The sequence below is a fragment of the Brienomyrus brachyistius genome, chromosome 2, assembly GCF_023856365.1.
Source record: "Brienomyrus brachyistius isolate T26 chromosome 2, BBRACH_0.4, whole genome shotgun sequence".
Lineage (NCBI taxonomy): Eukaryota > Metazoa > Chordata > Actinopteri > Osteoglossiformes > Mormyridae > Brienomyrus > Brienomyrus brachyistius.
This window is the reverse complement of record NC_064534.1, coordinates 15,937,802-15,965,053: the sequence shown is the minus strand read 5'-3', so window position 1 is coordinate 15,965,053 and position 27,252 is coordinate 15,937,802. Positions and strand designations below refer to the sequence as shown.

The window sequence follows — 27,252 nt, the reverse complement described above, 5'->3', positions numbered from 1 at the left end:
TTTACCCGGAAAAAAGACTTCAGCTTCAGCGCTCATAACCATACGCGGACGAGCCCGGTTACTGTTCGCAGGAAACATAAGCGCAGCCGCTTTTATTAATATAATATGGAAAGTTAACGTCTCTGCTTAATAGCGCAGGAACTCTCTGAACTACTGGACTTTGGACAACGAATTCCCTAGAGAGCACAAAATACTTACTGTTCGGGTAAGTTACTATCATTTTTAGGTTTATTTGCGGATTGCAGTTAGTGGAGATCTGGATGGTGTGGTAGGTCAAGTGCTACACAGGAAACTTGAAGCTGCGAAAAGTTGTTATGGGAACAACACTTCAGTAAAATGACAGCCTTCCAGATGTCCACACTACAGCAATTTACGACTCCCTGTTATTTAAACTACATAATAGAACTCTAACATATTTCAGCAGATGCGTAGTGTGACGAAAGGGTGCTACATGGTCAATTTATATATTTTTCTTGGCCCAGTATTAATCCCTAGAATAGTCTAACCACTATTTTTGCATCATTGTGAAATTCCTAACTGGTGCTTTTATATGAAACGTTAAAACGATAAAAAGGTACATACCATAACAATTTTATGATTATTTAAATCTTGGTTATGAAACTCTTCAGTGTTCAGTTTTTGAAAGGCCACTTTTCAAATATGTAGTATTTGCAATGTATTTTTATTTTCTAAGTAAAAACGAAGACCTATAAATTACTGAATTACACCCATCCATCTTCTAACCGGTTATCCGGGTCAGGGGCGAAAACAGTTATTGATTTTTTTTATTATTATTATTTGAGAAGCAATAAGACAATAATTGTAACTTAAACTGAGGAGAATGCATTTGTCTTTGACAAGTGCAGATCTGGTTTTATGAAAGGTTTAATTTTCAAAAACGTTACTCTGCTAGCCTGCGTGTAATATGATATATCACTCAGTGATTATATTACTTCTGAATAATTTCCAATGCATTGAAGTTCTCTGTTTATGTTGTATATGGTGAATGATATTTACACAAGCTACCTCCAGTTTCAAGTTACCATGCTTATGGAATTGAAAGCGAGTTGCAAACCATTTAAGTATTTTAAATGTATGAAATAATACTTTGAAAATTATATACTCTATTTACCAAATCAACTTAACGTTGCATATTTAAAACCATTACACAAAAGTGTTTGCAGATAGGCCTATTGTGGGGAAGGTATTAAAGGTGGTTAGATAATTGATTTGATTATCATAATGCTGTAAAGCGGTTTAAATCTAGTTTTTCTCCAATCCCATTATGTTTTATTTATTTTATTAGTGTCAATCTCTTACTTTAAAGCCATTATAAACTGAAAACTACCCTCTTTTTGTCAGTTGACTATTATACTTCTCCAAACAGATAATTACCAGCCTGGTGAATAATTAGAAAACAGGTTCCTAATGACAAGGTAGTTATTGGCAAAAGACGAGTGACTAAATGTGACATGTTCTTACATGTAATGGTTTTAATACAAGATGTGAGGTAGGCCTCTGCTTTTTTCGTGTAGAGAGGCCTCATCGCAAATATCTGACTGAAGCACCGGTAGGCTACTTCTATTATTGCAGTACTTCTCAAATCCCGAAATGACCATCGTGTCTGAAAATTGAAAACTGGTTGTTCTTTTGAAACCCATGACTGTCAGATGGGGACTCACTGGTCATATTATGTAAGAGCTCTTCTGAGGCAGGCTGTTGTCCGGCGTGATGGTACTGAATGCAGGGGTCAACACCATGGTGAATTCTAAACAAAAAAAAAACACACACCCATGCAGACGTGGTATTTAAGAGAGGCTATGTTTGGTTTTCTATTTTTTCTCAGTCAACGGCTACAGATGAGTTTTATCACAGATCATCAGGTTGAGGATCCTTGGATGAATTCCTTACAGTTCCGTAGCCAAAGACCAGGGGTGTCAGACTCCAGTCCTTGGGGGGTGGGAGCCCTCTAATTTAACACACCTGATTCAACTCCTTGTGCTAATTACCACACAGCTCTTGGGCTGAATCATTAGTGGTAGAACAGGAAAAGAGCTAAACTACACAATGATGTCATTTTTTTTAACAGAAGCTGGAAACTAGAATAAAATACTGTCACATTATAGTACCACATATGATCCGCAACTTTAGAAAACACAGACCAATGTATTTGAAATTATTCATGCATTTTGACAAATCTTTATTTAAACTGGCAGTTTAATGGAATGTCATATAATTATGTTTATTACAACCAATTGTTCTTACAGCTGACACATGTTAAGAAGCTGAACCCCAGGTAACATCATGCATGTCTGGCCCTGGAATAACGTCACATCTTGCAGGTTAAATTTCTGACTGGATTCTGATTCTGATCAGTGTACAGTGTCTTTATTTACAGCAGTATTCACCGTGCCTGTGTATTCGAAGTGTGGTCATGGTCCCCTGGACAAGCTCTCTCTCTCCCTCCCTCTCTCCCTCTCTCTCTCTCTCTCTCTCTATATATATATATATATATATATATATCTCTCACACACATACACACACACACCTATCTAAATGGGGACCATCCATTCATTTCTATGGGAAAACCCCTAATCCCAATCACGACACCCTTAACTGCTAGCCATCCCTAACCTTAACCATAAGTAACCAACCAAAATACAAGACTTTTGGCACTTTTACTGTTTTGATTACATTCACAGATTTTCATAAATTGAGGTTATCCAAATGGGGACCTGAAGAAGTGTCCCCAAAAGTAAGGAAGTTTCAGGTTTTACTGCACTTTGAAGACATTTTGGTCCCCAAATGTGATCTATGCAAACCCACACACACCCATGTTGGCATATCTACCTAAATGGGAACATTCCATTAATTTCTCTAGGAAAAATCCTGATTCCAATAATGACACCTTTGACCCTACCCAGCCCTAACCTTAACCAAAAGTAACCAAACTAAATACAACAGTTTTTGCATTTGTAGTTTTTTCATTGCAATCTATTTATTAAATAGAGTTTTCCCAGTTTCCTGGTCCCCATAAGGTAAGGTATACCTGGACACACACACACAAACACATACACATGTGGAGTGGCACTGCTGAGCGATTACTATAATGGTCCCTTTCATATTAGTGGTAGGCTGCGTGCCATAGCCTAGGAGAAGAGGCTAACTGCCTCATCGCTCTTACTGCCCATCGGAGATGTGATTAGGGACCCGGCACACTACACAAATCAAGGGGATATCCTGAGTGAGGCTCTTGTGTGTATGTGTCTTAACTTTATCACAGGCTTAATATGGGATTCCATGTGACCAGCCAAGCTTTCCTCTACAGAGAGCATTAATTTGACTAGTGGAATATGACTAGTGGTTGGATTAGATTTATTTTTACAGGTGCTAAATACTCTTCAGACAGAATTTACATGTGGTAACAGATCAGATCTTGTAAGTAGTTTTAACTAGATGAAACTTGATGAAACCGTTAACGAAATCATCTATCAGTGTCCTCATTTTTATGTGACTGTAGAATGTGTGTGGTTCAGCAAGCAACATGTGCTATTTTCTTTGGTGATGTGAAAATAGTGTATTTTAGACTTCTTTGTTACTGGCAGGAGTTCACACAGTGCGTCATAATCCTGCCCCATCCCACAAGGTTAACCATTAAAAAACTTCTTCTGTGAGTCCGCTGTTGACTACTGTTGTAGGATTTGCTGACTGGAAAGAGTATTTATAGCAAATTGTGCGAGTCTTTCTCTCCCTAATCACAATAAGCAGATGTTAGGACTGACCCTATATTTAATAGTGAGTTGGCTATCCTGTGTGTTCATGCATTACCTACATAACAAAACACTACTCTGAGACTAGATATTGAACATAATGAACTAATGTTCATTATTTTGCCGTTCAATTTTTCCCCCTTCAATTTACAATTTGTGGTTACTTTGGTGATTGACAACCAGTGTTGGGCATTTCAGACCAAGATTTTGTTTCTACCAACCAGTTCAGCATAAAGACTCGGACACAGAGAACTCAGCTGGTCGGCAGTGATTTGTAGTTTCTGGATTTGCACTGGATTTGTAGTTTCTGGAGCTGAAATGCCCAACGACTATCAGTTTTTTGTCATTAATTCAGAATATGCGAATACCCTTAAAGAGGTCACTTATTCTTAGATGCATGTAGCCTTTTAGTGTATTAGTAGAATATTAATAGTAATAAGTGCTATGAGCCGATGATGAAAAGCGCCCTTTCGTTTGGAGGGTCCCCTGGCCCCATTACATGCTCTTTTATTTCGCATCCTGGCCAGTTTGCTGTCATTTCACACACTGCAGGCCATGTGGACTCATGCTGAGGAGTGACAGCCAGCTGGAGCTGTGCTCTTTCTGTCTCTGCTGGAAATTCCTGCACCATACGCCCAGGCTGACTGAAAGCCGCCCGCGTCCCTGCAGTCGTGCCAGTCATGGTCCACCGTAGCAGGGCTCTCGGCTGGTGCTGGCTCATGACGTAATGCGGACTGAGACCACGATCTCTGTGAAACGACCCTGGCTGCGCGTGATTCGGCCGCCCCAGAGACGTTCTGGGGGGGGGGCTGTGTGAATGCCGCACTGCTGTAGGGTGGAATCCTCGCGACGGGCATCATGGCTGCTTTTCAGCAGAGTATCTGTTCCTCATATGCTAACCATGACATTGTGCCTTTGGGCAGCCGCCTGCCTCCCACAAACCCGAAAGCAGGGTCACATTCTGCACTGGTCGTATCGCTGTAGCTAAATGAATAAGTGAGGCCCTTTGTCGTCCTGTGGGCTGTTCAGTCTGTCGTCGGTGCTGACAGTTGCAAACTGCGGCTGGTTTTGGGGGGATGGGAGAAGGGGGGGGGGGGGTCTGCTGGGATCTTGCCACATGTGCTCAGCAAGCCCATCATGCATCACAGCTTATAATCAATGGCTTTCAGAAGAAAAAAACCCCATGTAAAACCCCGCTTCTCACCCCACTTTTTTGGCAGATGCCTGGGCTCCCCATGAGCAAAAGAGCAGCGTGATATGAACGGCGGGTTGTTGTGCATGGCTGAAGGCAGATCAGGATTTTGAAGGTGATGGGTCGATTTTACTGGCATTTTTTTTCCTTTGTGTCAATGTACAGTGATGGGCCAGGTCGCTCGGAGGAGAAGGTGGCCTCTTGCTGCCCATTTCCCATGCAAAGCACGATATATTCGATGCCCATTTCATGGCCCAGCAATGACCTGTAGCCAGAGGTGGACATTTCAGGTCCAGAAAGTAAAATCCAAACCAGGATTTTGTTTTATCCAACCAGCTGAGTTGTGACTGTGATTCTTCATATTCAACTGGTTTGTTGAAAAAAATCTTGGTCTGGATTTTTGCTTTCTGGTCCTGGGATGTCCACCGCCGACCGCAGGTTAGATAGACGGTTCAGCAGCTGCTCCATCTCTCTGACCTAGAGCAGCAGAGATGGGACCTACATGTGAAGATCAGGATGCTTCGCTTTTTCTGTGAATGGAGCTGAGCTCATGTTTCACATCTAGCCTTCTAAAATGTGCCTGCATGCAGATACCCTAGCAAAGCATTTTTTTTTTTACAAAAGAGACTCAACACTGTAATTTTCCAGTCAGATGAATGAAATATTAATGGGTATGCGTCAATGGCTTGTGGTTTTAATGGTTAGGTCATTGCTTGATTTTTGCACAGATATGAGTTCACGCTTGTGTGTGTGTGTGTGTGTGTGTGTGTGTGTGTGAGAGAGAGAGTAATTTCTCCCATCTGAGTAAGGCAGCCATTGTCTTCTTGGTTACTTTCCGAAACAGGGTAATGAAAGAGAGCTCCAGGAATGCCTTATGTGGATCGAAACCGCCGTATATGCGGCTTCTTGGACATCGAAGAGAATGAGAGCAGCAACAAGTTCCAGCGGAGGTACTTCATCCTGGACACCCAGAACAACCTCCTGATCTGGTACATGGATAACCCCCAGGTAGGCCAGCGTTTCAGTGTCAGTGTCCATCAGCCTTTCTGGCATCCAAATACAGATGCTTTTTTTTTTTTCATTTTCTTATCCCCAAAACAACTCCAATCGGCTGTAGTGTGTCTGGCGTCAGTCTGAGAAGATACTGGATACCTGCTAGATATGAGGCAGATGGCCAGAAGATAGCTACACTGTTTTTTGGTTAAGGCCCCACAAACTACCAAGTGTTGCTTCATTCAAAAATGTTCTTCCCTTTTGAATATGTAGGTTGCTTGATTAAATAACATTAGCTTCCATTATAAGGTTTATGTTTTTATATAGCTAATATATCATTCATTACATCCATACGACATATTAAACAGTTAAGCATTTCTTGCATGAAAGGTTGTATAATTTACATCTACTTTTATCTACCTACAGAGTAGTTCTGTCTTATGTTTCCTTTGTGATTTTATCTGGCTTGTTGGATTTTTCTTCTGTTTATGCTCCTCCAGCTGTGTGAGTGATCATAAAGTAAGTTGTCTGTGTTCCAAATTGTAATTCTTTTGTAGAGGAAGTGTGGTCATGATATATGCGGAATACATGACGTTTCTCTGTTTGTACAGCATGGGAATTGTGTACTGCAGCCAAGCAACATAAGTGGACATTTGCAAAAACTTTTCAACACTGTTTTTGCACATTTCCTGTAACCTGAACTTGAGTTTTTTTATCCATGGGTTGTGACTGTAACTTTAGAAATACTACAAATAGTCAATTTTGAAATAATGGGCCAGTGAAGTTTGTCTATATTACAATGACTTACCATGACACGCACACACACACACACACACACACACACACGTAGGGTATACCTATGCTTATGGGGCCCGCTCATTCACTACTATGGGAAAAATGCTAACGCTAATTATGACAACCTTAACCCCCACCCAGCCCTAACCATAACCATAAGTAACCAAGCAAAATACAAGAGTTTTTGCAGTTTTAGATTTTTCATAGCAGTCACTGATTTTTATAAAATAGAGTTTTCCCTTATGGGGACCAGGAAACCGGTCCCCATAAGGGAAAGAAAACGGATATTTATTACGTTATGGGGACATTGTGTGAGGATAGGTATACCCGCTCACTTCCAATCAGAAGTCAAAGTGGCAAAGTACAAAATGTGCTTCAAACCCAAAGCAAAGGACCATTACAGAGGGCTAAGTAAAGGACGCCTGAGGCTCAGTGGTTTACAGGGACTAATGTTTGATTTTGTCCTCCCTGAATTTATGGGCCCTTTAATGCACGGACTTGAAAGGGGCCTCAACCCCCCAACCCCCCCCCAACTGACAACTTTTATTATCCCCCCCCCCAAGATGTTAGAAAATAGCACACTGATCAGGTCAATGCCCTTTTTCTCATGAGCCATATTTTTTATCAATGAAAAATAAATATTCATTTATATTCATGCAGCAGATTAGGTAAGTGCATTTGCTTATTCTTGAAATATGTTGTAGTAGACTGTGACAAGAAATCACTTTAGTGCTGGTTAAGCAACACTAATGATGCAGTGTGTACCGGCTCATAGGGAAGGTGGGGCTGGACAGGATAACTATTTTCCAGTGCTCGGTATCAGACAGTCAAGAGGAATGGGGCAGCAGTGAGTTAATGCTGAGAAAAGCTGTGCTAGACCAGAGGCGGATGGGGAATTTACTGGAATTTTTATGTGCTTATCTGCTGATTTATCTAATGGTGAGCTGTTTAGGCACATAGTAATTCAAACAAATCTATAGGCTGCACATATAGAGACACTCTAACCTGGAAATGGGGTAAAAAAACAAAAATAATAATAATAATGGATGCGTGGACTAATGAAGTGACCCCAGCTTTCACTGCAATCTGGTCAGCAGAACCAGAGATCAGGATAGTATTATAAGAGTAATTTGCATAATAGAGTAGGACAGCACAGTATTGGAAAATTTCCAAGTATCGCAATGTGATTTTGTTGTAATAAATATTGGGGTATTTAGAAAACAAAAAAAGTTCAACATAAATGTCTCACAAACCTGTGTAGGAATGATTTAAACAGCGATGATAAAAATAATTCTCTCAGAGAACGCATGCAGCGCTCATATTTTGCTTGAGGCAGTGGAGGTAAACTTGATAATCTTGAAAAGGAGTAATAATTAAAATAGCAAAACTTGCGATTTTTTTTTTTCCTGTGACAGAATGAAAATGTTTTAGCGAAACCTAAACTCTGCACTATAATGTCCATACTGAAGAAAAAGCCTGATCTTAATCTAGCTGGCTAATGTTGTAAGAATTGCATGTGCACAACATGCATTGTTAGTATTAATAACGCACATGGTCCAGCTCTTTAATATACTACAGCCCTTTTTCGAATTCAGTGCAAAAAACTTGCCTTGTGTTGTGATATCACGCAGCAGCAGTACCAGATTTTGCATCAAGGGAAAAACAACACCGTGAAGTAGGCCTACCATACTTTTGGTACTTTCATAAGGTACCATAAGTATGGTACCTGCTGCAGTGGAAAAGTGCCCTTTAAAGGGAATGCAGAATTATGGGACGCTTGAGACTCTCTGGGGAAATGTAGGCCTGCTTGTTTTTATCCGGCTGATGTAATACTATGCAGAAGATCCATTGTCATTTAGAAATGAGATGGCATAGAAGTGTGAATTGAGATCTTGGTTTTATATGATTTATTGTGCAGCCCTACATGGAGCAACAAACTCAGCTCATAAAATTCTACTTCAATCTTGGAACGTCTTAGACAGACCTTCTTGTTTCACCATGATAAAGTTAGCCTCAGATTCGATATTCTGTTTTACCAGCTATACTATCTTGTAACAAAAGCAGGCGATTTTTAATCACAGATTCTTGATGTCCAGTACTCAGATAATTAGTGTTTGATCTTGGTAATAGCTAAGAAAATAGGCCATTGCCGATATAACAAGTCATTGATTCCGCATTTTGAGTTCATGGGTTTGCAGATTTCTGTATGGGCAAATTGTAATCTGTTTTTGAATGTTCATATGTGCATTGCACATTTGCTTAGTCAGGTGTCCTGAGTGTACATTTTCAGATAGTGTAATGAGCAACTTCAGAATATCACCGATTGGGGTCCGAAAATCGGCTCCGATCCAGACCTTTTTCACAGATCAGGTATTGGCCATATGTGACCGATCCACGTTTGATACTTACTCATTTCATTTTTGGCAGTCTCTAAAAAGATAGTTCCTATTTTATGTTCAATCTATTTGTACAATCAATCGCATGACAATTATGCGAAACAACGCGTGTAATATGAAAAAGCAATGGATGATTTGGGAGTCGCTAACTTGGGCTGTTTTGGGCTAACCCTTGAATCTAATTAATGATAAGTATTTACCAATACTTCTATTATAACGAAACGGGAATATAGTGATATACACTGCATGTTAACACACTGGATCTGGAGTTGCTCAAAGGCAGTTCATAGCCATATCAAACAACCATATTGAGGTATTCATTATGCTCAGCCAATGCATCTAAAACCTCTATGCCATGTTGACTCATGCTAACCCATCGAGACTATTCAGTGAATTTACCTCTTATCACGGGATAACGTTGGTGATGCTATCACTGCATGTGAATTAGGCACAGTCTTCCTGGAAGTGTATTTCACAGACTTTGAAGAGAAAGAGGAATCTGTCAGGGGTGAGCAACCCCTTATCTCATCACTCGATATGTGGAAATGCGTTTGTGATATATTTCCACAACAATCTCTGACAAAAAAACATCACAGCTACAAATACAAAAAATTCAGAGAAGAATAAATAAACACAGTGTAATTTTTATATGCAGTCTTGCATCATAGTCCTAGTCTTTATATTTAATTATGTTTAATCTGTACTCACATATGGCATCTTTATTCCCTACCAAATAGCACGTATTTCCTTTAATTCTGTGATTATAATCAAACATCTGTTTTGTTACATTTTGATTTTAGTGTTATGTAATTATGTTTGCTATATTAATATCGAAGTTGAGCTGGAAACCTATTAAAATTCATAAATGCTTACTGCTTGTATACTTTTCTCATCTGTCAACAAAAAACAACCAGATTTATATTGCATACGGTGAATTTTGCCAAATCACAGTAATATATCTTTAAATGTTAATTCCTGTTCATAATGTACCAAAGCAGTAACAAGTTCTGTGCAGAACCTATGATTATTAGTTTTTGTATGAGTCCTGCTCAGCCATTTGCAGATATCTGAGAACCGATTTAATGCTAATAGAAGGAAATTAGAGCTACCTGCTTGTATTTGGGAAAATGGTTTGCTTAAATGAGAAAATAACTGAACTCACCAATGCCATCATTTGATTCGCAAGACTGCAATAGTTCAACGCAACTGACAAATTACACATTACAAAAAATCTTAATTTTCTTAGTTTAGTGCTTGCAAGATACCAAGGGTGTAGATTAAGGCATGGATTATAGGGACATGTACCTGGCAATATTGTGGGGGGACCGTGTGTTTATATGGGAACGGGGGAGTTTGGAGTTGTTTTGGTCCTGATCAATGCTGCAACCAAACCTTCGCCCTTGCAAGATACGTTTGATATTAGGCATTTTTCTATTATATGTACTAGTGCCATAAAATATCAGAATGTGAGGATGATTTCACATAGTTATATTTTCACTTTTATGTACGACTCTCATCAGAAAGACACACTAAAATAGGACATATGTGATGATGAAGCAGGGCCTAAGCTGTCAGACGAGATTGCGTTTTATCGGTCAGTCTACTGTCTTCACATATGAGCTGTAGGGTCCCGAATATGAGTGGCTGAAATGAGGTTTCTCTACAGGGATGTCGGGCTTGCTTCCATAGCAGGGAACCAGTTTAGTAGTCCACAGAAACATCAATATAATAGTGATCATTTATTCATCCCTGTTGGGAAATTGGGTAGTTTTCATGTATCCCATCTTGCTCTCCATGTATCCCATCATGCTCTCCATGTGTCCCATCATGCAACTTGGTGAGAGCAATTTGTGGAGTCAGAGCACAAAGCTGGTTAGTATCTAACATCCCTAAAGGAGTTGGGGTTAGGGCCCTTGTTGAAGGGCACAATGTTAGCATCACTCCACAGGATTTGAATCAACAGTTCTTCTGATAACATGCAAAGCTTCATAACGTGAGTCATAAGTCCTTGAAATGGAGATGCTGCCTCCTTGAATTGGGAGGAGTCAGCTGAGGTGATTCAGGCTTCTTTAAAAGATGCCACCTGTTTGGCTCCAAAGGGAACTGTTCTGGGCATGCCTCATTGAGCAGAAGCCTTGGAGAAGACCCAGGAGATTCTGGAGATATAATCTCCCGGCTGCTTTAGGAACGTCTGGGGATCCCCCAGAATGAGCCACACTCTCTGGTCTTGGGATAAGAGAGATCTGTTTTGACGAGATGTGGATGGAGTCATGTGAATGATGTCGAACTTATGCTGGTCAGGACACCGAAACATGTCCATTATATGTACAAAGGAAAAGTAACTTGCTGACTAAATAACCCAACACATCCTGTGGCTGAGAAGGACTTCAAGATGCCTCTGACCTAGGAGATTTTGCCCACTTGTTTCAAAGCGGACTGTGCTCAATCAGTCAACCAGTTTATTTTTATATAGACATTAAGACGTCATGAAGCTCTTTACATTATTCCTTCCCAGTATTTTCAGACAGCAAGCCAGAGGTGATGGTGGCAAGGAAAAACTCCTTCAAAGGAAGAAACTTTGAGAGGAACCAGACTCAATGGGGAAGTCCATCCTCCAGGACCCGACAGAGAAAATCCAAAATAACATTCTAATTTATAAATTAGAGTTTTGTATAGTCCAGGTATAAATGTACAGTCCACAGTCTGAAGTGGATTTGGTACAGTCCGCAGTCTGAAGTGGATTTGGTACAGTCCGCAGTGCTACTCATGACACCAGAGGTACTATTATGCATCATTTTAGATGTTCCTTTTAGAAGGAACTTACAGTACAGTGTTCATCTGGTCTTACGGATTGCTTTACATTTAAAATGGTATGGAAAAGTTTTTCTAAAAGAATTTGAAAGCCTGTGATTATACAGTTGTAAAAATATGGTTTAAACTGCAGTTGCACTTTATAATAATACATCTGATTCAAGTCTCTGTGTAGCTGTGTCTTTAGGTTCGTTTGGCTGTTTTTTTATCAGAAAGAAACAGCACTTCACAAATGTTTAAACATAACTGTAACATCTTGGGGAATCATGTCTTGTTACTGAATAATGTGTTTTAGGAAAATGAGCAACAAACTTCAGAATAAGCGGTACCACTTTACAATAGAACTACCTTTAAAAGGGGTTTATGGAATGGTGTATAATCAAGTCATTAATTAGGTTGTAAAGCTTTTTAAATCATTAATAGACAATTATATACAAGTTATACCACGGTTTTCTTTTGTTTGGCTGAATTATTCTCATTCTATTAGTAAAGCTAATTGGTTTGGCCACTTAGATAAACTACTTAAAACATTAAGACTTAGTGTTTGCAGAATCTAAATGCATTTGTTGTATAATTTTGTCTTTCCATGGCTTCAAATTAAAAAGGTTGGGGGTGGGGGGGTGGGGAGCTCCAAAATTTTGTTTGCATCTTTTAGGTAATTATTAGGTAAAGTGTTAAGTTACTTACAATTCTTGCTCTGTATTAAAGGAAACTATTAATGGAACATCTGCAGATTTTGATACATAACCTTTCATGACTACATAATGATGCTTCATGTTAGCCTCTTGAAAAAACAGTTGCAAATAAGTAAATTATAATAAATTGATATCTTTGATAGAAATTCTGTTTAAAATCTCCTCTAAAAATGTTTGGTTTAATTCTCTGGGAAGTAATTTTCCTTGGATGTAAATTTATTTTCAGAACTTGCCCTCTGGAGCGAATGCTGTGGGTAGCCTTCCTCTAACATACATCTCCAAGGTAACGCCCTGTTCATGCTGTTCTGTTCAAAGGTCCCTAATAAATGTTTCCACTAATATGTATTTATAAAGAAGTTAAATAACAAATTAGCTAGTTTACATGTATATGTACGGTTGGTATTGGGTTCAAAATAATAAAGACACGTGTACAAATAGCATACCATAGCTGTTACGCAAAAATATATTACTGTTTCTTCAAAAGCTTGACGTGGTTTTTTTCTGCCTTCGTGACCGTATTTCTCTTCCTGGCCTTGTGGCAGGTCAGCGAGGCTACAGCCAAACAGAAACCAAAAGCAGAGTTCTGCTTCGGTGAGTGGTGGCATCTGGAAAGGGCTGTTATCGCTTTCTGCTGAGGGCGTGGCCTTCGTGGGTGTACTCTGCCTGTGTACGGCATCCCTCACCGGAACATGTCATGCCTGCTTGCAGACTATAAACCAAAACGCACTGGGCTTTTGCTTCCAATTCCGTAGCTTCTCTTTTATGCCGACGACCCTTGCCACAGATATCTGCCCTAATGACAAAGCCCAGCAATTCTTGCTCATGGATTTAGATGACCTGCTTTTATATGTTGTTTTCCATGCACTACAGCCAGCAGATTTCCCAGAAAAATAAACATTCCTGTAGGGCTCTTTCTCATTTATTACAATTGGCATGCTATTATCAATTTATTTACCTGACAGTTGTAAATAATACACATTACCAAATGCTGCAAATTTGTGAGGAGCTGTTGACCGAGTTGTGTGATTAATATGTATTTTTATTAAATTTTAATATTGTATTTTGATGTCAATTTGTCCTTAAGCGTTGCAGGCTTTGTTGTAACGTCACAGGAATTATTGTGTGTATAAAAGGCCTTATGCTAACGTTTAGCTTCCCTTTTCTTTTTGGGATAATGTGGCTTCATTCTCATGAAAACAAAGCAACCATAACTGCAAATTATAGCTAGAGCTGAAGCCTTTCTTCACTTTGTTGGTTCTTATGTAAAAAAAAAAAAACTGGCAAAAACCCACGAAGGCTAGAGTCAGCTGATGCATAGTAACTTTTTTTTGCATCACATTTCTGTGTATGTGAGAATGCGTACTTGTGACTAATGTCCCCCTTCCCCCACAGTCATCAATGCCTTATCCCGTCGATACTTCCTACAAGCCAATGACCTTTGTGATCTGAAGGAGTGGGTGCTTGCTTTAAATAATGCCACTAAGATCACGGTGAGTCTCTTCTTCAACGTTTGTTTTTTTTTTTTTTTTTGATTTTACTTGTTGATATTATTAAGCATTGTGTACTCAGCTAGCTAATGTCTACGTAAACTAAGCAAGTGTTTCTGGAATATAAGCAACCGATAAGCCATAGCCCAAAGCACCAACACTGAGCAGGTGTAACCTACTTAAAATCATATAAGCAGAACATTGCAGAGGCTGGACATACATCAAGGGCGCAATGTTCTTTGTGTGGTCAGTTTGTCTCGTTCTCGGCCCATATTGCCTACTGTCAATCTTTGTCCCAAAGTAGCAGAGCAAGGTTTCATCTTAACAAAGCAACGGCACGTAGAGAATTATTTCTGATACTAGAGTGGCAGAGAGATGTGCAGACAGTCACTGAGAAATGCAGCTAGGAAGATCTAGCAGCTTTCTTGCTTAGTTCTGTTTTTTTTTTTTTGGTTTTGACAGTTTCAGGATTATTATAGAAAGACAATTTTTATATTACTTTCTAGTGACTGTTGACAGCACTTTAAAAATACATTTTATTTGCTACTTCTATCACAATTTAGTGTGCTTGTCAATCAAATTGTATTCTGCCTTGTTTGAGAAATTGTAGTGATATATTTGCATGGGCTTTGTTTGAGGTGGTATGTATGAAGAAAATGACATCTGACTGGTGTATTAGGGGTAGCATGTGATGATGGACATCCTGGTAATGGAAGGTGCAGAGCAGAGCCTGCTGAAACACTTGTGCATCTGTCTACTGATGGTTTATTTCCATGGTCTCCAGTGTAGAATAGATTTCAGAAAGAGAACAGCGTTAAGGCCCCACCATTGCTAATATGCTGTAAGCCTGAGTGTTTTTCCCTTAGACGTGATATTAAGCATGATAAATTCATGCAAATTTTTTCTCTTTTAATTTTGTTACTTCCTGAGCAACTGATGATGAAAGCGAATGCGTGTTTTCAGAAGCAAGTATCTGCAAGTATCTGAAAAGCACCAGGTCTTGCACGCCATGCAACCAGCGTGTTATATATGTTACAAGACATGCATGAGGAAGTGGATGCTGTACTGATAGTGACCATGTGACCATGGCACGTTGTGACAGTGCACGCGCATCAGCCCTTTCGCGATGTGGCGTCTGAGGTTGTCATTCCAGGGTGTAACTACGGTTGGCATGCTGCCTCCCTGATATATTGCCATTCTTTGAATGCAGGCTGACTGGCAGACTGTCCAGCTTTCGTTCTTCGTGCCCCACCCACTTCCTCATGCTGAAATGTATGACAATTTTAGCTAGGGAGAGAAAAGAGGAAGGCGCGCCCTGGAAGTGCACATCGTGTGCACCGCACGTTGCTGTCATGCCCCCGTGCCTTAGCCGTTTCATGGAATGCCATGAGCCCCGAGTATGGGCCTTTGGAGAAGCGTTCTCCATGCTCACTGAGTCTGTCTGGCTCCGTCGGCTGAAGCGACCCTCCGATGGCTTCAGCAGAATGACAGTTTCACTACAGGAAGCCAGGCTGAGGTCGCCAATGTGGTATCAAAAGGGAGGATGTCATGGCAACCAAAAAGATTTAGTAATGGGCTCCACTTCTAAATTTTAATATTATTGTTTTTTCAATTTAGCTGCCTTCCTGTGCATTACTTATAACTTCTGTGTAATTCAAGGAGGGTAGAGAGAGGCTAGCTGACCAAAGACGAATGATTTGCACAAACCTTGGAACACCTGGTGCAGCACCATGCCAGGAATTCAGTCACCAAGTACATGTATGTTCCCTTGGAAACCTTAACATTTTATGTAGCCCATAAACCTATCCTAGCTTAATAAATATACTTTATTCAGTAGTGTTGTTGCAGATAATCACTTTTCTTCTATGTAGTGTTTTTCCTAGAAGTGTTAATAACTTTATACCAACAGTTAATTTTTGATGGTGCCTGTAGCTCTGCTGATTTATGGCAACTAATTTCACCTCTTGGAATATATATATATATATATATATATACGTGCATACACACACACACACACACAAACACATATACACAGACAGACACACACAGACAGACAGACGGACACACACACACACACACACACACACACACACACAAACACATATACACAGACAGACACACACAGACAGACAGACGGACACACACACACACACACACACACACATATACACAGACAGACAGACACACACAGACAGACAGACGGACACACACACACATATACACAGACAGACAGACACACACAGACAGACAGACAGACGGACACACACACACACACACACACACACACACATTATATATACAGATGCTCCTCTACTTACTTAGTATTGGGGCACCTGGCCATTGTATCTACAGAAACTTTTATGACGTCCAATTCTAAAAAAATAGGCATCAATATGGAGTTGGTCCCCCTTTTGCAGCTGCCGCTCTTCTGGGAAGGCTTTCTACAAGCTGTTTGTAAGAATTCTTGCCCATTCATACAGAAGAGTATTTGTGAACCCTGACTCGTCTATCATGCTGCAAGGCAGAGAAGCATGATTTGTCACTCCACAGAACACGTTTCCACTGCTCCAGAGTCCAGTGGTAGTGTGCTTTAGTGATGTGAAGCTTGCATGCACCTACTTGGCCAGGGAAGCCCAATCCATGAAGCTCTCTGTGCACAGTTTTTGTGTTGGCGTTAGTGCCAGAGGAAGTTTGGAACTCCGCAGTTATTGAGTCAACAGAGCGTTGGCGACTTTTACTCACTGTGTGCCCCAGGACTCGGCGACCTCGCTCTGTTACTAAACACTTCCACTTTGCAATAATACCACTTAAAGTTGACAGTGAAATATCTAGCAGGGAAAAAAATCATGACATTAAAACTAAAAATGCAGTAGTCTGTCAGTATTGCAAAGCAGAACTTAATATATCACCACAGAATAACTGCAATGCAAATACGTCTTAAAAGAAGACATTTGGATTCGATGGACTTACCCAATAATGTGAGGTTAGCAGGGCCTGGCGAAGGCATCAAAGGCAAATGCTGAGGGGCATTCAAATCCATTCAAAGGGGGTGTCCAGATGCCGCTAAATGTAGAAAGAGAAGTGGAAAAAATGATACATTTTAACTTGTACTATATTTATTTACCAATAGTGTTTCACACTATTATTTCAAAATAATTTAAAAGCGTATTAAATAAGCAAATCTTATCAAATAAACGATAGGCCCATTTTTTTTGGTTTGCCCTCCATTACATATTATGTACAGGAGGCTTCTTTAAGTGATGCCGATAGTGTTCAATACGATTAACAGTTTCTAATTCATAAAGACATTATCATGTTAGAAAGACCAATGGCCTCCGGTGTCCAGAGAAGAAAAATGAGAAGAGGAGATAAAAATGGGGAAAAAGACGGAGGTAATAATGAATGATGGGAGTAATTACTGTGTTACTGTATGTGATCCATGGAGTTCAATGTTACTAGTTTACTTTGGATAATTCGACATTAGAGTTAGTCACCTCCTACCCAAGTCCATTAGGGAATGTTTTGGGAATGGGGAATAATCTACAACAGGGGTGTCAAACTGCAGTCCTGGGGGGCCGGAGCCCTGTGTAGCTTAGCTCTTTCCCTGTTCCACCACAAATGATTTAGCTTAGGAGTGGTGTGATAATTAGCACAAGGAGTTGAATCAGGTGTATTAAATGAAGGTAAACCAAAAACTGTGCAGGGCGCCAGCCCTCCAGGCCTGCAGTTTGACACCCCTGAGTGGTTACAGTAACACCCCCTACAACATAAGTTTAAGAAGACAGATTATGATCGTCTCGGAGAGCGCATGCAATGCTCATGCAGAAGTAGCAGCGGTAAACTTTAAAATGTGTTTTTTTTTTTTTTATATATTTACTAGATAATTTTGATGGGGTCGCATGGTGGTGCAGTGGTTAACACTGTTGCCTCACACATCTGGGACCCGGGTTCGAGTATCCGCCTGGGTCACATGTGTGTGGAGTTTGCATGTTCTCCCCATGTTGTCGTGGGGTTTCCTCCAGGTACTCTGGTTTCCCCCCACAGTCCAAAAACATGCTGAGGCTGATTGGACTTGCTAAATTCCCCGTAGGTGTGAATGGTGTGTGAGTGTGCCCTGCGATGGGCTGGCCCCCCATCCTGGGTTGTTCCCTGCCTCGTGCCCATTGCTTCCGGGATAGGCTCCAGACCCCCCATGACCCAGTGGGATAAGCGGTTTGGAAAATGGATGGATGGATGGATGGATGGATAGATAATTTTGAAAAGGACTCATCATTAAACACCATGAAAGCTTCCTAAAGTTTGTTTCCAGGGATTGTTTAGGCAGCTTATTGATGGTTCGATATTAATTATCATCTCACCCAGTCTTTCTCTGGTGCTGGGGTTGGCACCGACCCGTTTGAAAGATTAAAATGCATAAAAGCATCACATAAATTTGTGTACTGCATCAGGAAAATCTATTTAAAAAAATAAATTCACTAGGCAAGGCATGCCCAGACATGTAAGGCAAGATAAGACCAATTCAGTTTATTTATATAATTTTCTTGAGGTTTATTTTACCATAATTTTTTATTGAAAACGAGAGGTATGTTGTTAAAAGAAAGGTCCAGAAAGCCTCACCAAACATATTGAAACTAATCTTTTCATGGTTAAGGACAGCTTTGGTGGCATTCTATGACAGCACCACGCTTGAATTCACCGAGCTCTTCTGAATTGCCCATTCTTTCACAAATGTTTGTACCCTTGATTGCATGGTTAGGTGCTTGATTTTAATCACCTGTGGCAATGGATCTGAATGCAACACCTGAATTCAATGATTGAGAGGTGTGTCCCAATTCTTTAGTCTATATACTGCAGTTGAGAATGGTGTCTGTATGATTTAAACAGTTTATGCCTGGGTGTAACCTTAGTCTGCCAGCTGAGTTGACTTGGGGATCCAGATTTTATGGTTTGCTTGTTTACACACTAAACAGGTATGTGGACTTACAGGCCAGCCTATAGCGTTATTGTTCTTAAGGGAGGGTTGTGAGAATTGAGTGAACTGCACGTTTGGGACACACCTGTCAGCCTTTCGAGACTCTGACAGCACTTCTTTCAACTCCAGGAAGGTGTTGAGCTATAATAAAGAATTGTTTCATCAGTTGTTCAGATCCAGTCTGCTTTCCTTTCCTCTCAAACAGTCTGCTTGTTTAGCTGGATGGTCTGGTAGACATACCCAGGAAGTAAATTTTAAGCTACCGTTTGACGTCTGTGTCACTGAGGTCATCATAAAAGAATTTATGGTCTATAAGCTAGTAGGCACGAGTTGCCTTCTGAGCGGGGCGTTCTGTATAGTGACGTATGGCCGGACCAGACGATCTGTCTGCTCTGGTCCTTGCCCATAATAGAGGCTTATTGCTCAGCTGAACACCAACATTTAGCTCCGGCATCCTGCCATCGCTGACGCTAACTTCGAGGACATCGGTGCTGTGTACACGCACCGTGCACACTGTCTCCCCTGCTGTGCGATTGCTTCACACCTTATTCCACTGAAACTCGCTGCTCCTCAGCCATGATAACTCTGTCTGAAACTCTGAAAGTGATAGATGTATGCAAAGTTAGGGGATTTAGGGCAGGATATGAATGGGCTTTATGAAGAAAAAGTAGCATTTTAAAACAGATTAATAATATTGTACTGTATTGTGCATCTGTTAAAATATGTATATGTTAAGTTGACAGGGATTTCAATTTCATAAGTGCAGAAAACATTCAATATGCATATGCTGTATCTCTTATTTGTATCTGCTTGGATTGGATAAATGGCCAACAAGTTCCTGTTTATCAGGACATATTTTCTAACTTAAATGTTTTACTAAATTTAAGTGCTATTTTGGCTAACAGTGGTAGCAGCCTAGCAACCTGAATCCAAAATAGATACAGTGTCTAAATATTCCAAAAGGTGAAGCGAAGCAGCAGTTTGGCTGAATGATAAAACATAAGATGTGTTGTGTCATGTTATAGTTTTGGGTTTTGGTTCCTCAGCTGGGTCTGACTTTTTTTGCATAACTAATGGGCACAGCATTGTTTGTTGGTTATTTCATATTAAATAACCAGCGCCTTTTTTTGTAAATTGAGAGCTTTCAGTTTGAGCGCTTTCCCATCTGCGGTGTGGCAGGAAGTGCTGATGTATGTGCTTTCAGGCACTTCCTCTATACCCACTGCGTGCTGAAGGTGGAGGTAAAGTGGAAACTCTCCGCTGGCCTTTATAGCCCCCTCCCTCCCCAGGGGAACATTAATCCCAGTGGTATTCTACAGTTTTGCTTTACATGTTACACATTAGTTCTTCCACATGTAGGCATACAGTAGCACATGTTTAAAGGCAGGCAATTTGTGTAGTTCTTATGCTAGTTGCATTTTACATTCCCCCCCCCCCATTAATTTAGCTGAAATTATTATCTGTAGCAACTTTCCTCACTACTGAGGTTAAAAAAAAATCAACTTCCTCAATGCAAAACCCACATTGTCTTTTTCTGAAGTAACATCTACATATTTGTTGATGTATATGTTGTACTATAAAGGGTTATGATGATATGCAGCACAAAAATATGATAAAGTAGAGCCAGGGACTGAGGTAACGACTCGGCACCCAGAAGACGCGAGATGAAGCAGCCTGACCATTTCATAGGAGCTGACATTCTGTAGGTGTTGTGGTGAGGTGCCATTTGACACCTTGAAGTCTATAACCAAAGTATCTGTTGCCAGCCGCTGTGACGTCAGTGTCTTTGTCTAATGAGCCATTTCGAGCTTTGCACACAATTTCAAAAGGATGGCGGCCAGGTTATAGCCGATCACCACTTATCTTCTTCAGGTCCCGAAAGTAAGCAAGGCCCAGCCAAAGTCTGAGGTTCCCAGGTCATCAGCGGAGCACCAGCCGAAGAGGCAACAGGCGTACAAGACTGAGATTATCGGTGGAGTAGTGGTGCACACTCCTATCAATCAGGTACTACGACTTACAGTAACTGTGCTCACTTACTTTCCCATAAGATTTGCTTGCTTGGTAATCAGTCCTCACAAGCATAAACCTGAGAAGTTCTTTTCAAGCTCAAATTTCAGTTTTCATTTTAGTGACAAAACTGCGCAGGCTGCACAGGGTTATAATATGTTTTCCAACTTCAGGTGAGAGATGAGCGATAGGATGTCAGACTTTTCATGGAGTCACCGGGTTTAGTTAACTGAAGCACTAAAAGAGGAGAAAAAAAGCCAGATGAAGTTGTAGAGTGCAAGGCTGGTCCAGGCAGCAGTGACACAGCCCTCTCCGCACCTGCCTGCTTCGGCTCTGTGCTGGTACCACTTCCTGCCTCTTGCACTGTAGTCCCCTACAGCACTTCTCCTTCAAGGTCTCAGTACGTTCTTGCTTTTACGTTTGTGCAGATCCGCAGCATCCCCTCTCGTTGCACATTTGGGTAAATCTCACTCGCTAATGTTCCATCGTACAACCCTTCGGTTCAGGCTGCAAATTTGCAGAATGTACATTTTCTGTGTGTTCACTGCCATGTATGGTTTTTCTTTCCTACCAAGTTACTATGTATGTGGTTAACCCAGGGAGGAGCATGTAATACCTCATGCGCACAGTCATCCCCCACCCATCTCCCCAAAGCATGCTATACTAATGCTTGTCTGCCTTCCCATCAGATTTTACTGCACTCTGTAACCACTCAAGACCTTCATCTCAGCCTCAAATGAAAGTTTCAAAGACCTTCGAAAACTTTTAAAATGTGGCTATTCAGTCACGAGTGCAGTGGGTTACAGTACTCAGATAATTCAAGTATTCTGTTCAAACCTCAGATGAGTGCAGTGGCTTACAGTACCCAGAAAATTCACATATTCAGACCAAACCTAGGATGAGTGCAGTACGTTTTAGTACGCAGATAATTCAAGTATTCAAACCAAACTTCAGATGAGTGCAGTGAGTTACAATACCCTGATAAAGTATTCAGACCAAATCTCAGACGAGTGCAATGGGTTACAGTACCCAACTACTTCATTTATTTGGGGATGTGTCAGCAGTCCGAGAATCTGTGCCCGAGTCTGGAAGATTGCTGGCTGACCCTGCTCTCCGTCACCCAGATCCTCATTTGCATGTTGCCTTGAATAGAAGTATTTGCTAAATAAAGTAATGTAAATACAGTAATACAGTAATCACCTAGTTCACGTATTCAGCCCGAAGATGAGTGCAGTAGTTTACAGCACAGCTAGTTGCAGCAGCTGTGATATGACCTAATATGTGCTAATATGTTGTCTGAGCCAGAGGATTTCATGTAAGCGAAATGTTTTGTGTACATCTTTGTTCTTGGGTATGTGTCTGTATTTGGGGCGTGAGTTTAATGTTTGTATGTGATAGAGCTGCTCTGTCTGTAGAATGAAGGAGAGGACAATGACCCTGGTGACACCGGCCTTCGTACCCATGCCCGGGGACTGCCAAGCTCGGTGGCTGCCGCCAAGCCAGGGGTTGTGCGATGGGGCTTTTGCGTCAAACAGGGGAATGTGGTGAGTGTGCGACGGCTGCCCTACCAACCACGTGCTAACCCAAGAGAAAGCTCACGCAAAAAAGCAGAGTCCTTTTTACATGTTAGAAGATGCTATTTTTCAGGTACTATAATGTGATGCTTCATTATTCTTTCAGAGGAAGAGCTGGAAGCGAAGGTTCTTCACCCTGGATGATAGTTCTGTCAGTTATTACAAGTGTGACACGGTGAGATTCCTGCACAGGTCACTACTAACTAACAACACAGTGCTCCCAAGAGTCAGCATGGTGTCCCAGCAGAGGCGATTTCATGTCACACGTGTCTCTTGAAGGATTTCGTGGCCTCACATGGACATAAAAAAATATTATAGACGTGTATAACGGTAAACTTTGGACATTGGCATTTTCTGCCTCTATTGAAACGGCAATCCGTGTAGTTCTGCAGGAAGGATGTGACAGTAAACGTTGCTGCATTTGAATTGTGGTTTTGATTTAGTTTTGACACACTTGTTGCAACGTCGTTCCTAACGATCTTGAGAAACCATAACTGCAAGATTGAGCGATTATCTCCTCAAGCTGCGTTAGTGCCAAACTTCTCATTGCAGTTAGTACTTCAAGATGCATTTCACACAATTAAATTGCATTGTTCAAACCCCAGGGTTAAAGTTAAAGGCAGACGCACTGATGAAAATCCAGCCAGTGAAACCTTTTACGTCTTTCCACCTCTGCAACTGGCTTTATGAAGACCACCACCACCCACTTTGTACTGTGAAAGTCCCTTGTCACAAATCTCAGTGCTGGGGCGGTTAATGAGTCTTCCGTTCTCTCCTAGTAGTCACACTTTCTTCTTGTCTATTGCAGTAGTGCAAAAAGATATATCCAGCTATTTTGTGCATATTTGGATTTTTTTGTATTATGTATTTGTAAAGTTTTTTTTCTTGTATACATATTTATAAACTACAATTTAAGCCAGCATGCAACTGGATATCGCTTAGATGAAGTAGGAAGAAGTTTTCATCAAATTATTAAAATGAAATATGAGCGTCAATATATTTGTGTCTGCCAGGACAAAGAGCCTCTTAGAGCAATTTCTTTGAAGGACATCAGCAAAGTCCATGAATGTATGGTCAAATCAGGGTAAGAACATGTTTGATACACCTTGTAGTCTCTGCACTTCATTGTATTGTAAGCAAGTTGGATGCATGTGGGTAATTCTTTTATTAACACTATTTACTCTAACGTTTCTTAGGGAGCTGCTGTTGCGAGATAACCTGTTTGAAATCATCACAAGCGCTAGAGTCTTCTACATACAGGTAAGTCTGTACATGTTTGTCTTTATTTGGTAAATCATTAACATGAATGTTGTACTTTACGTTTATTCTAACTTCTTGAAATGTCTGTGGTACAAATGCCACAAATCTTTTCATTCTTTAATCTCTGCTGCCCTCTTTTCCATATGTTGAAAATTGCACTTTAGATGTAGAAAAAAAATGACTGTTGGGAAGCCAGCCAAGTGGTCTGATCATTAAAGGGGAATGAATTTAGTGTGAATCATGCGATTTCTGTTATATTTTAAAGTTATATCTTTATAATGTAATATATATATATGTGTGTGTGTGTGTGTGTGTGTGTGTGTGTGCGTTACTTTTATTCTTTTACTGGGTAAAACCAGTCTGACAAGATTGCATGCTAGCTAGATGCAGTAAACATTGTTAGCATGCTGTAAAAATACCGTAGTTCACAGTGGAAAGAAAATCTTGACAGAATGTGACATCTGCAGATTGATGCGGTTTGGTCATTGATCAACACAGGCAAATATGAAGGGTCAATTCGTGAATAGATGGGCCCCTCCCTCTCCTCTCTCAATAAGTAAGGCCGGGCATCAAAAGCGGGGGCCGTGTCTTCCTTGAGCAGCTGCACCTGTGTTTATGCTCACGGTCCGCAGGGTGCTCATGCTCCTGAGGTCCTGTTTACATCGTTGAGCTTCCTTCCATCTGTGTTTACGACAGGACTGAATTTATTTTTTTCGAAATGCTTTATCACCCATGTGTGATGTTACTGATGTTTTGTTTTTTTTCTACGATAACCTGCGTGTTTTTCTTTCTCGATCCGAAAAATAACGGAAAAAAATGACATGCTGAGCGTTCCCTGGGGAGTGTGGCTAATTAAAGGTCCTTATATAGTGTGTGAGACTGGCTTTGTGATCATTAACCAAGCCTTAAGAAGAACTTTAATCATCTCTGTGCTGACAGCATTAATGAACTGAATGCAGTGGTTTTAGTTTTACATGGTGAATGACTGGAGAAACACATCGAAACAACATAATTTTAAAATGTCCAATTTTTATTAATTCTATCAGGCCATAGAAGCTTGTAGAGAATCTTATTGTGTTAATCCTTTATCGCCACCTAGTCATCAGTAGCTGCCACTGCAGCTCGGCAAACACCCCCTGGACACTTCTGCAGCTGTGGGCGGTGATGAGGCTCAAGTCACCACTTGAGTTTTGAATCCCTTTAGTGACACTTGTTTAGTCAGATATAAATTTATAGATTCTCTCATCTGATGCGGCAACGTAACATTACATAACATAAACGATTTGTGCAGCTGGGTCTATTTGCTGGATTGATTAGATTGTTTATGGGTACCACAGCAGTCCCAGCTGCTGTACCGTTGCCTGCTATTCCATTTTGACCCATTTATATGCTTCATGCTGAGAAGTGGCTGCCGCCTGGATTTGGCGCATGAACAGTAAATACGTCTGTGTGTGTTTCAGGCGGACACCCCGGAGGATATGCGTGACTGGATCAAGGCGATCTCTAGCAAAATCCAAGAGCTGCAAGGCCCCGTTAAGGTAAAGCATGACTCCAATGACACTTTGCCAGTTTATTATCTATTAAACAATACTGTGCAAGTCCAATATTGAGAGAATCCTAGTTTTATTCGGATTTATTAACTCAAACAGTAGAATTGCGGCGTCTGTAAGAGTGTTGGAGATATCTATTTTAGAGGTTACACTCAAATTTGAACTCATTCCTTTAAATGTCCTCTATAAATCTGTTAAATATAATATCTAACAATAAAGGAGTGTACGGATGCTTTAGATAATGTGGTGCTGCTGTCAGTTATTCATTAATTCGTGCATGTATAGCAGTTATGTTTTATTGCGCTTCATCTGGGTACCTTCCTCCCTTTAGGAATCTCTCTTTGGTCGGTCCACCTCTTTGTATCGTGGCAACAAGCCCCCGAGTTCTGGGGCTCGAAGGATACAAGCGGGTAGCGAGGAGAGGAAGGCCACTCTCACCAAATCGTGCTCAGTGGCCCCATCCTGGCAGCCGTGGACCCCTGTGAACACCACCAGTTCCGAGCTGCTAGTGGTAGAGGAAGGGGAAACAGGTTTCAGCTCATTGCCCCCCCTGCCAGCAGAGCCCGGGAAGGATCTGGACCCAGCAGGCTCCCGACGTCGCCACAGATCTCAGCCGCAGGCTAACACTGACAAAGTTTTCCCCTTTAACATTGACGATGACGGCATACGCACCACCGATGTATAGACTGTGGCAAAGGCAAGATAAAATGAAACCTGCGTCGGTCTTGGGGTCTCGCTGCATTTTCACCACAGCTTTGTCTTGTTTTCCAGTTGTGCCTGTACTGGACACGCTGCTATGTCAGTGAAGGCTGGTAGTGATGATATACAAAAATAGGCAAAATGGTACATTGCAGACTTACTACTTATGCCCTTAACAAGGAGGCTGGAAAGGTACTTGAAGGAAGGATTGAGGAGGAGGTATAAACTTGTGAATACTCCTAAATTGTATTTGTTTATTCTCATTACATTCTATGGAACAGTATCTCCTATTTTTACTCTAATCTTCTGTGAAGAAAGTACTTAAACTTTTTTGTACTTTTGTTTTTTAAGCTTTCTTTTACTTTTAATGTTTTTTTAGTTGATATTCACATTTATATTGTTTTATTCTTGCTATACCAAGTTTTTGGTGATCGTATCACCTTTACACTTGCGTTGGCAGTGGGTTCAGTAGATAGTAGAGGACATCTGGCTTGCTTGAAGTGTATTTTTCGACACATTTTGATTTTTACACACATATTGTCAGATGTCCTTGAATGGAAAATTGTTATGCCTGTCTTGTTTTGTCAAGCTTTTCTGATTTTGTTACTGAACTCATTTGCTTAAAATAGCAGAATAGGAAGCTGTAAAGTGTTGAATGCTGACTAAATTGTTTTATTCGCCTTTTCTTACTCTAGCTTTCAATGTTTTCAATGTTGCTATATTTAGACATAAAGGGAGCCCATGGATTGCGAAATTTTTAATGAACAATTTGCCAACAGAAACTGTAATATTGAAGGAATATCAGGCATCGTTAAGCATTTTATATTTTATTACTAGGGAAATGCTTATTCATTTGTTTCATTTATTTTCCCATGTTTTATTTTTTATTACCATCAGCATGTTAAGACTACCCTGCCTCGTGCCCATTGCTTCCGGGATAGGCTCCGGACCCCCCGCAACCCAGTAGGATATGTGGTTTGGAAAATGGATAGATGGATGGATGTTGACTGTCATCACAATGGTTCAAAAATAAATGAAGGTTTTATTTTTA

General features: G+C 40.7%; 1 protein-coding gene across 2 annotated transcripts; it reads left to right on the top strand.

The window, feature by feature from the left end:
• On the top strand, positions 1-27,252 carry plekha2 (pleckstrin homology domain containing A2). Of its 2 annotated transcripts, XM_048990688.1 has the most exons (13): positions 2-205; positions 4,991-5,077; positions 5,807-5,970; positions 12,879-12,935; positions 13,195-13,243; positions 14,045-14,142; positions 20,984-21,115; positions 22,534-22,662; positions 22,799-22,867; positions 23,706-23,776; positions 23,889-23,952; positions 25,413-25,490; positions 25,834-27,252. In XM_048990688.1, the coding sequence occupies exons 3-13, from the start codon at positions 5,830-5,832 to the stop codon at positions 26,185-26,187; spliced, it is 1,242 nt and encodes a 413-aa protein (XP_048846645.1). In that variant the 5' UTR covers positions 2-205; positions 4,991-5,077; positions 5,807-5,829; the 3' UTR covers positions 26,188-27,252. The 2 variants fall into 2 exon arrangements, with proteins under 2 accessions (XP_048846652.1, XP_048846645.1); XM_048990695.1 differs by lacking the exon at positions 4,991-5,077 and having other exon boundaries at positions 1-205.

Coding starts and splice junctions, on each gene's coding strand:
- plekha2 (XM_048990695.1), top strand. CDS start 5,830: ATGCCTTATGTGGATCGAAACCGCCGTATATGCGGCTTCTTGGACATC. Junction 13,244..14,044: donor AAAAGCAGAGTTCTGCTTCG/GTGAGTGGTGGC, acceptor CTTCCCCCACAG/TCATCAATGCCTTATCCCGT. Junction 25,491..25,833: donor AGCTGCAAGGCCCCGTTAAG/GTAAAGCATGAC, acceptor TCCTCCCTTTAG/GAATCTCTCTTTGGTCGGTC.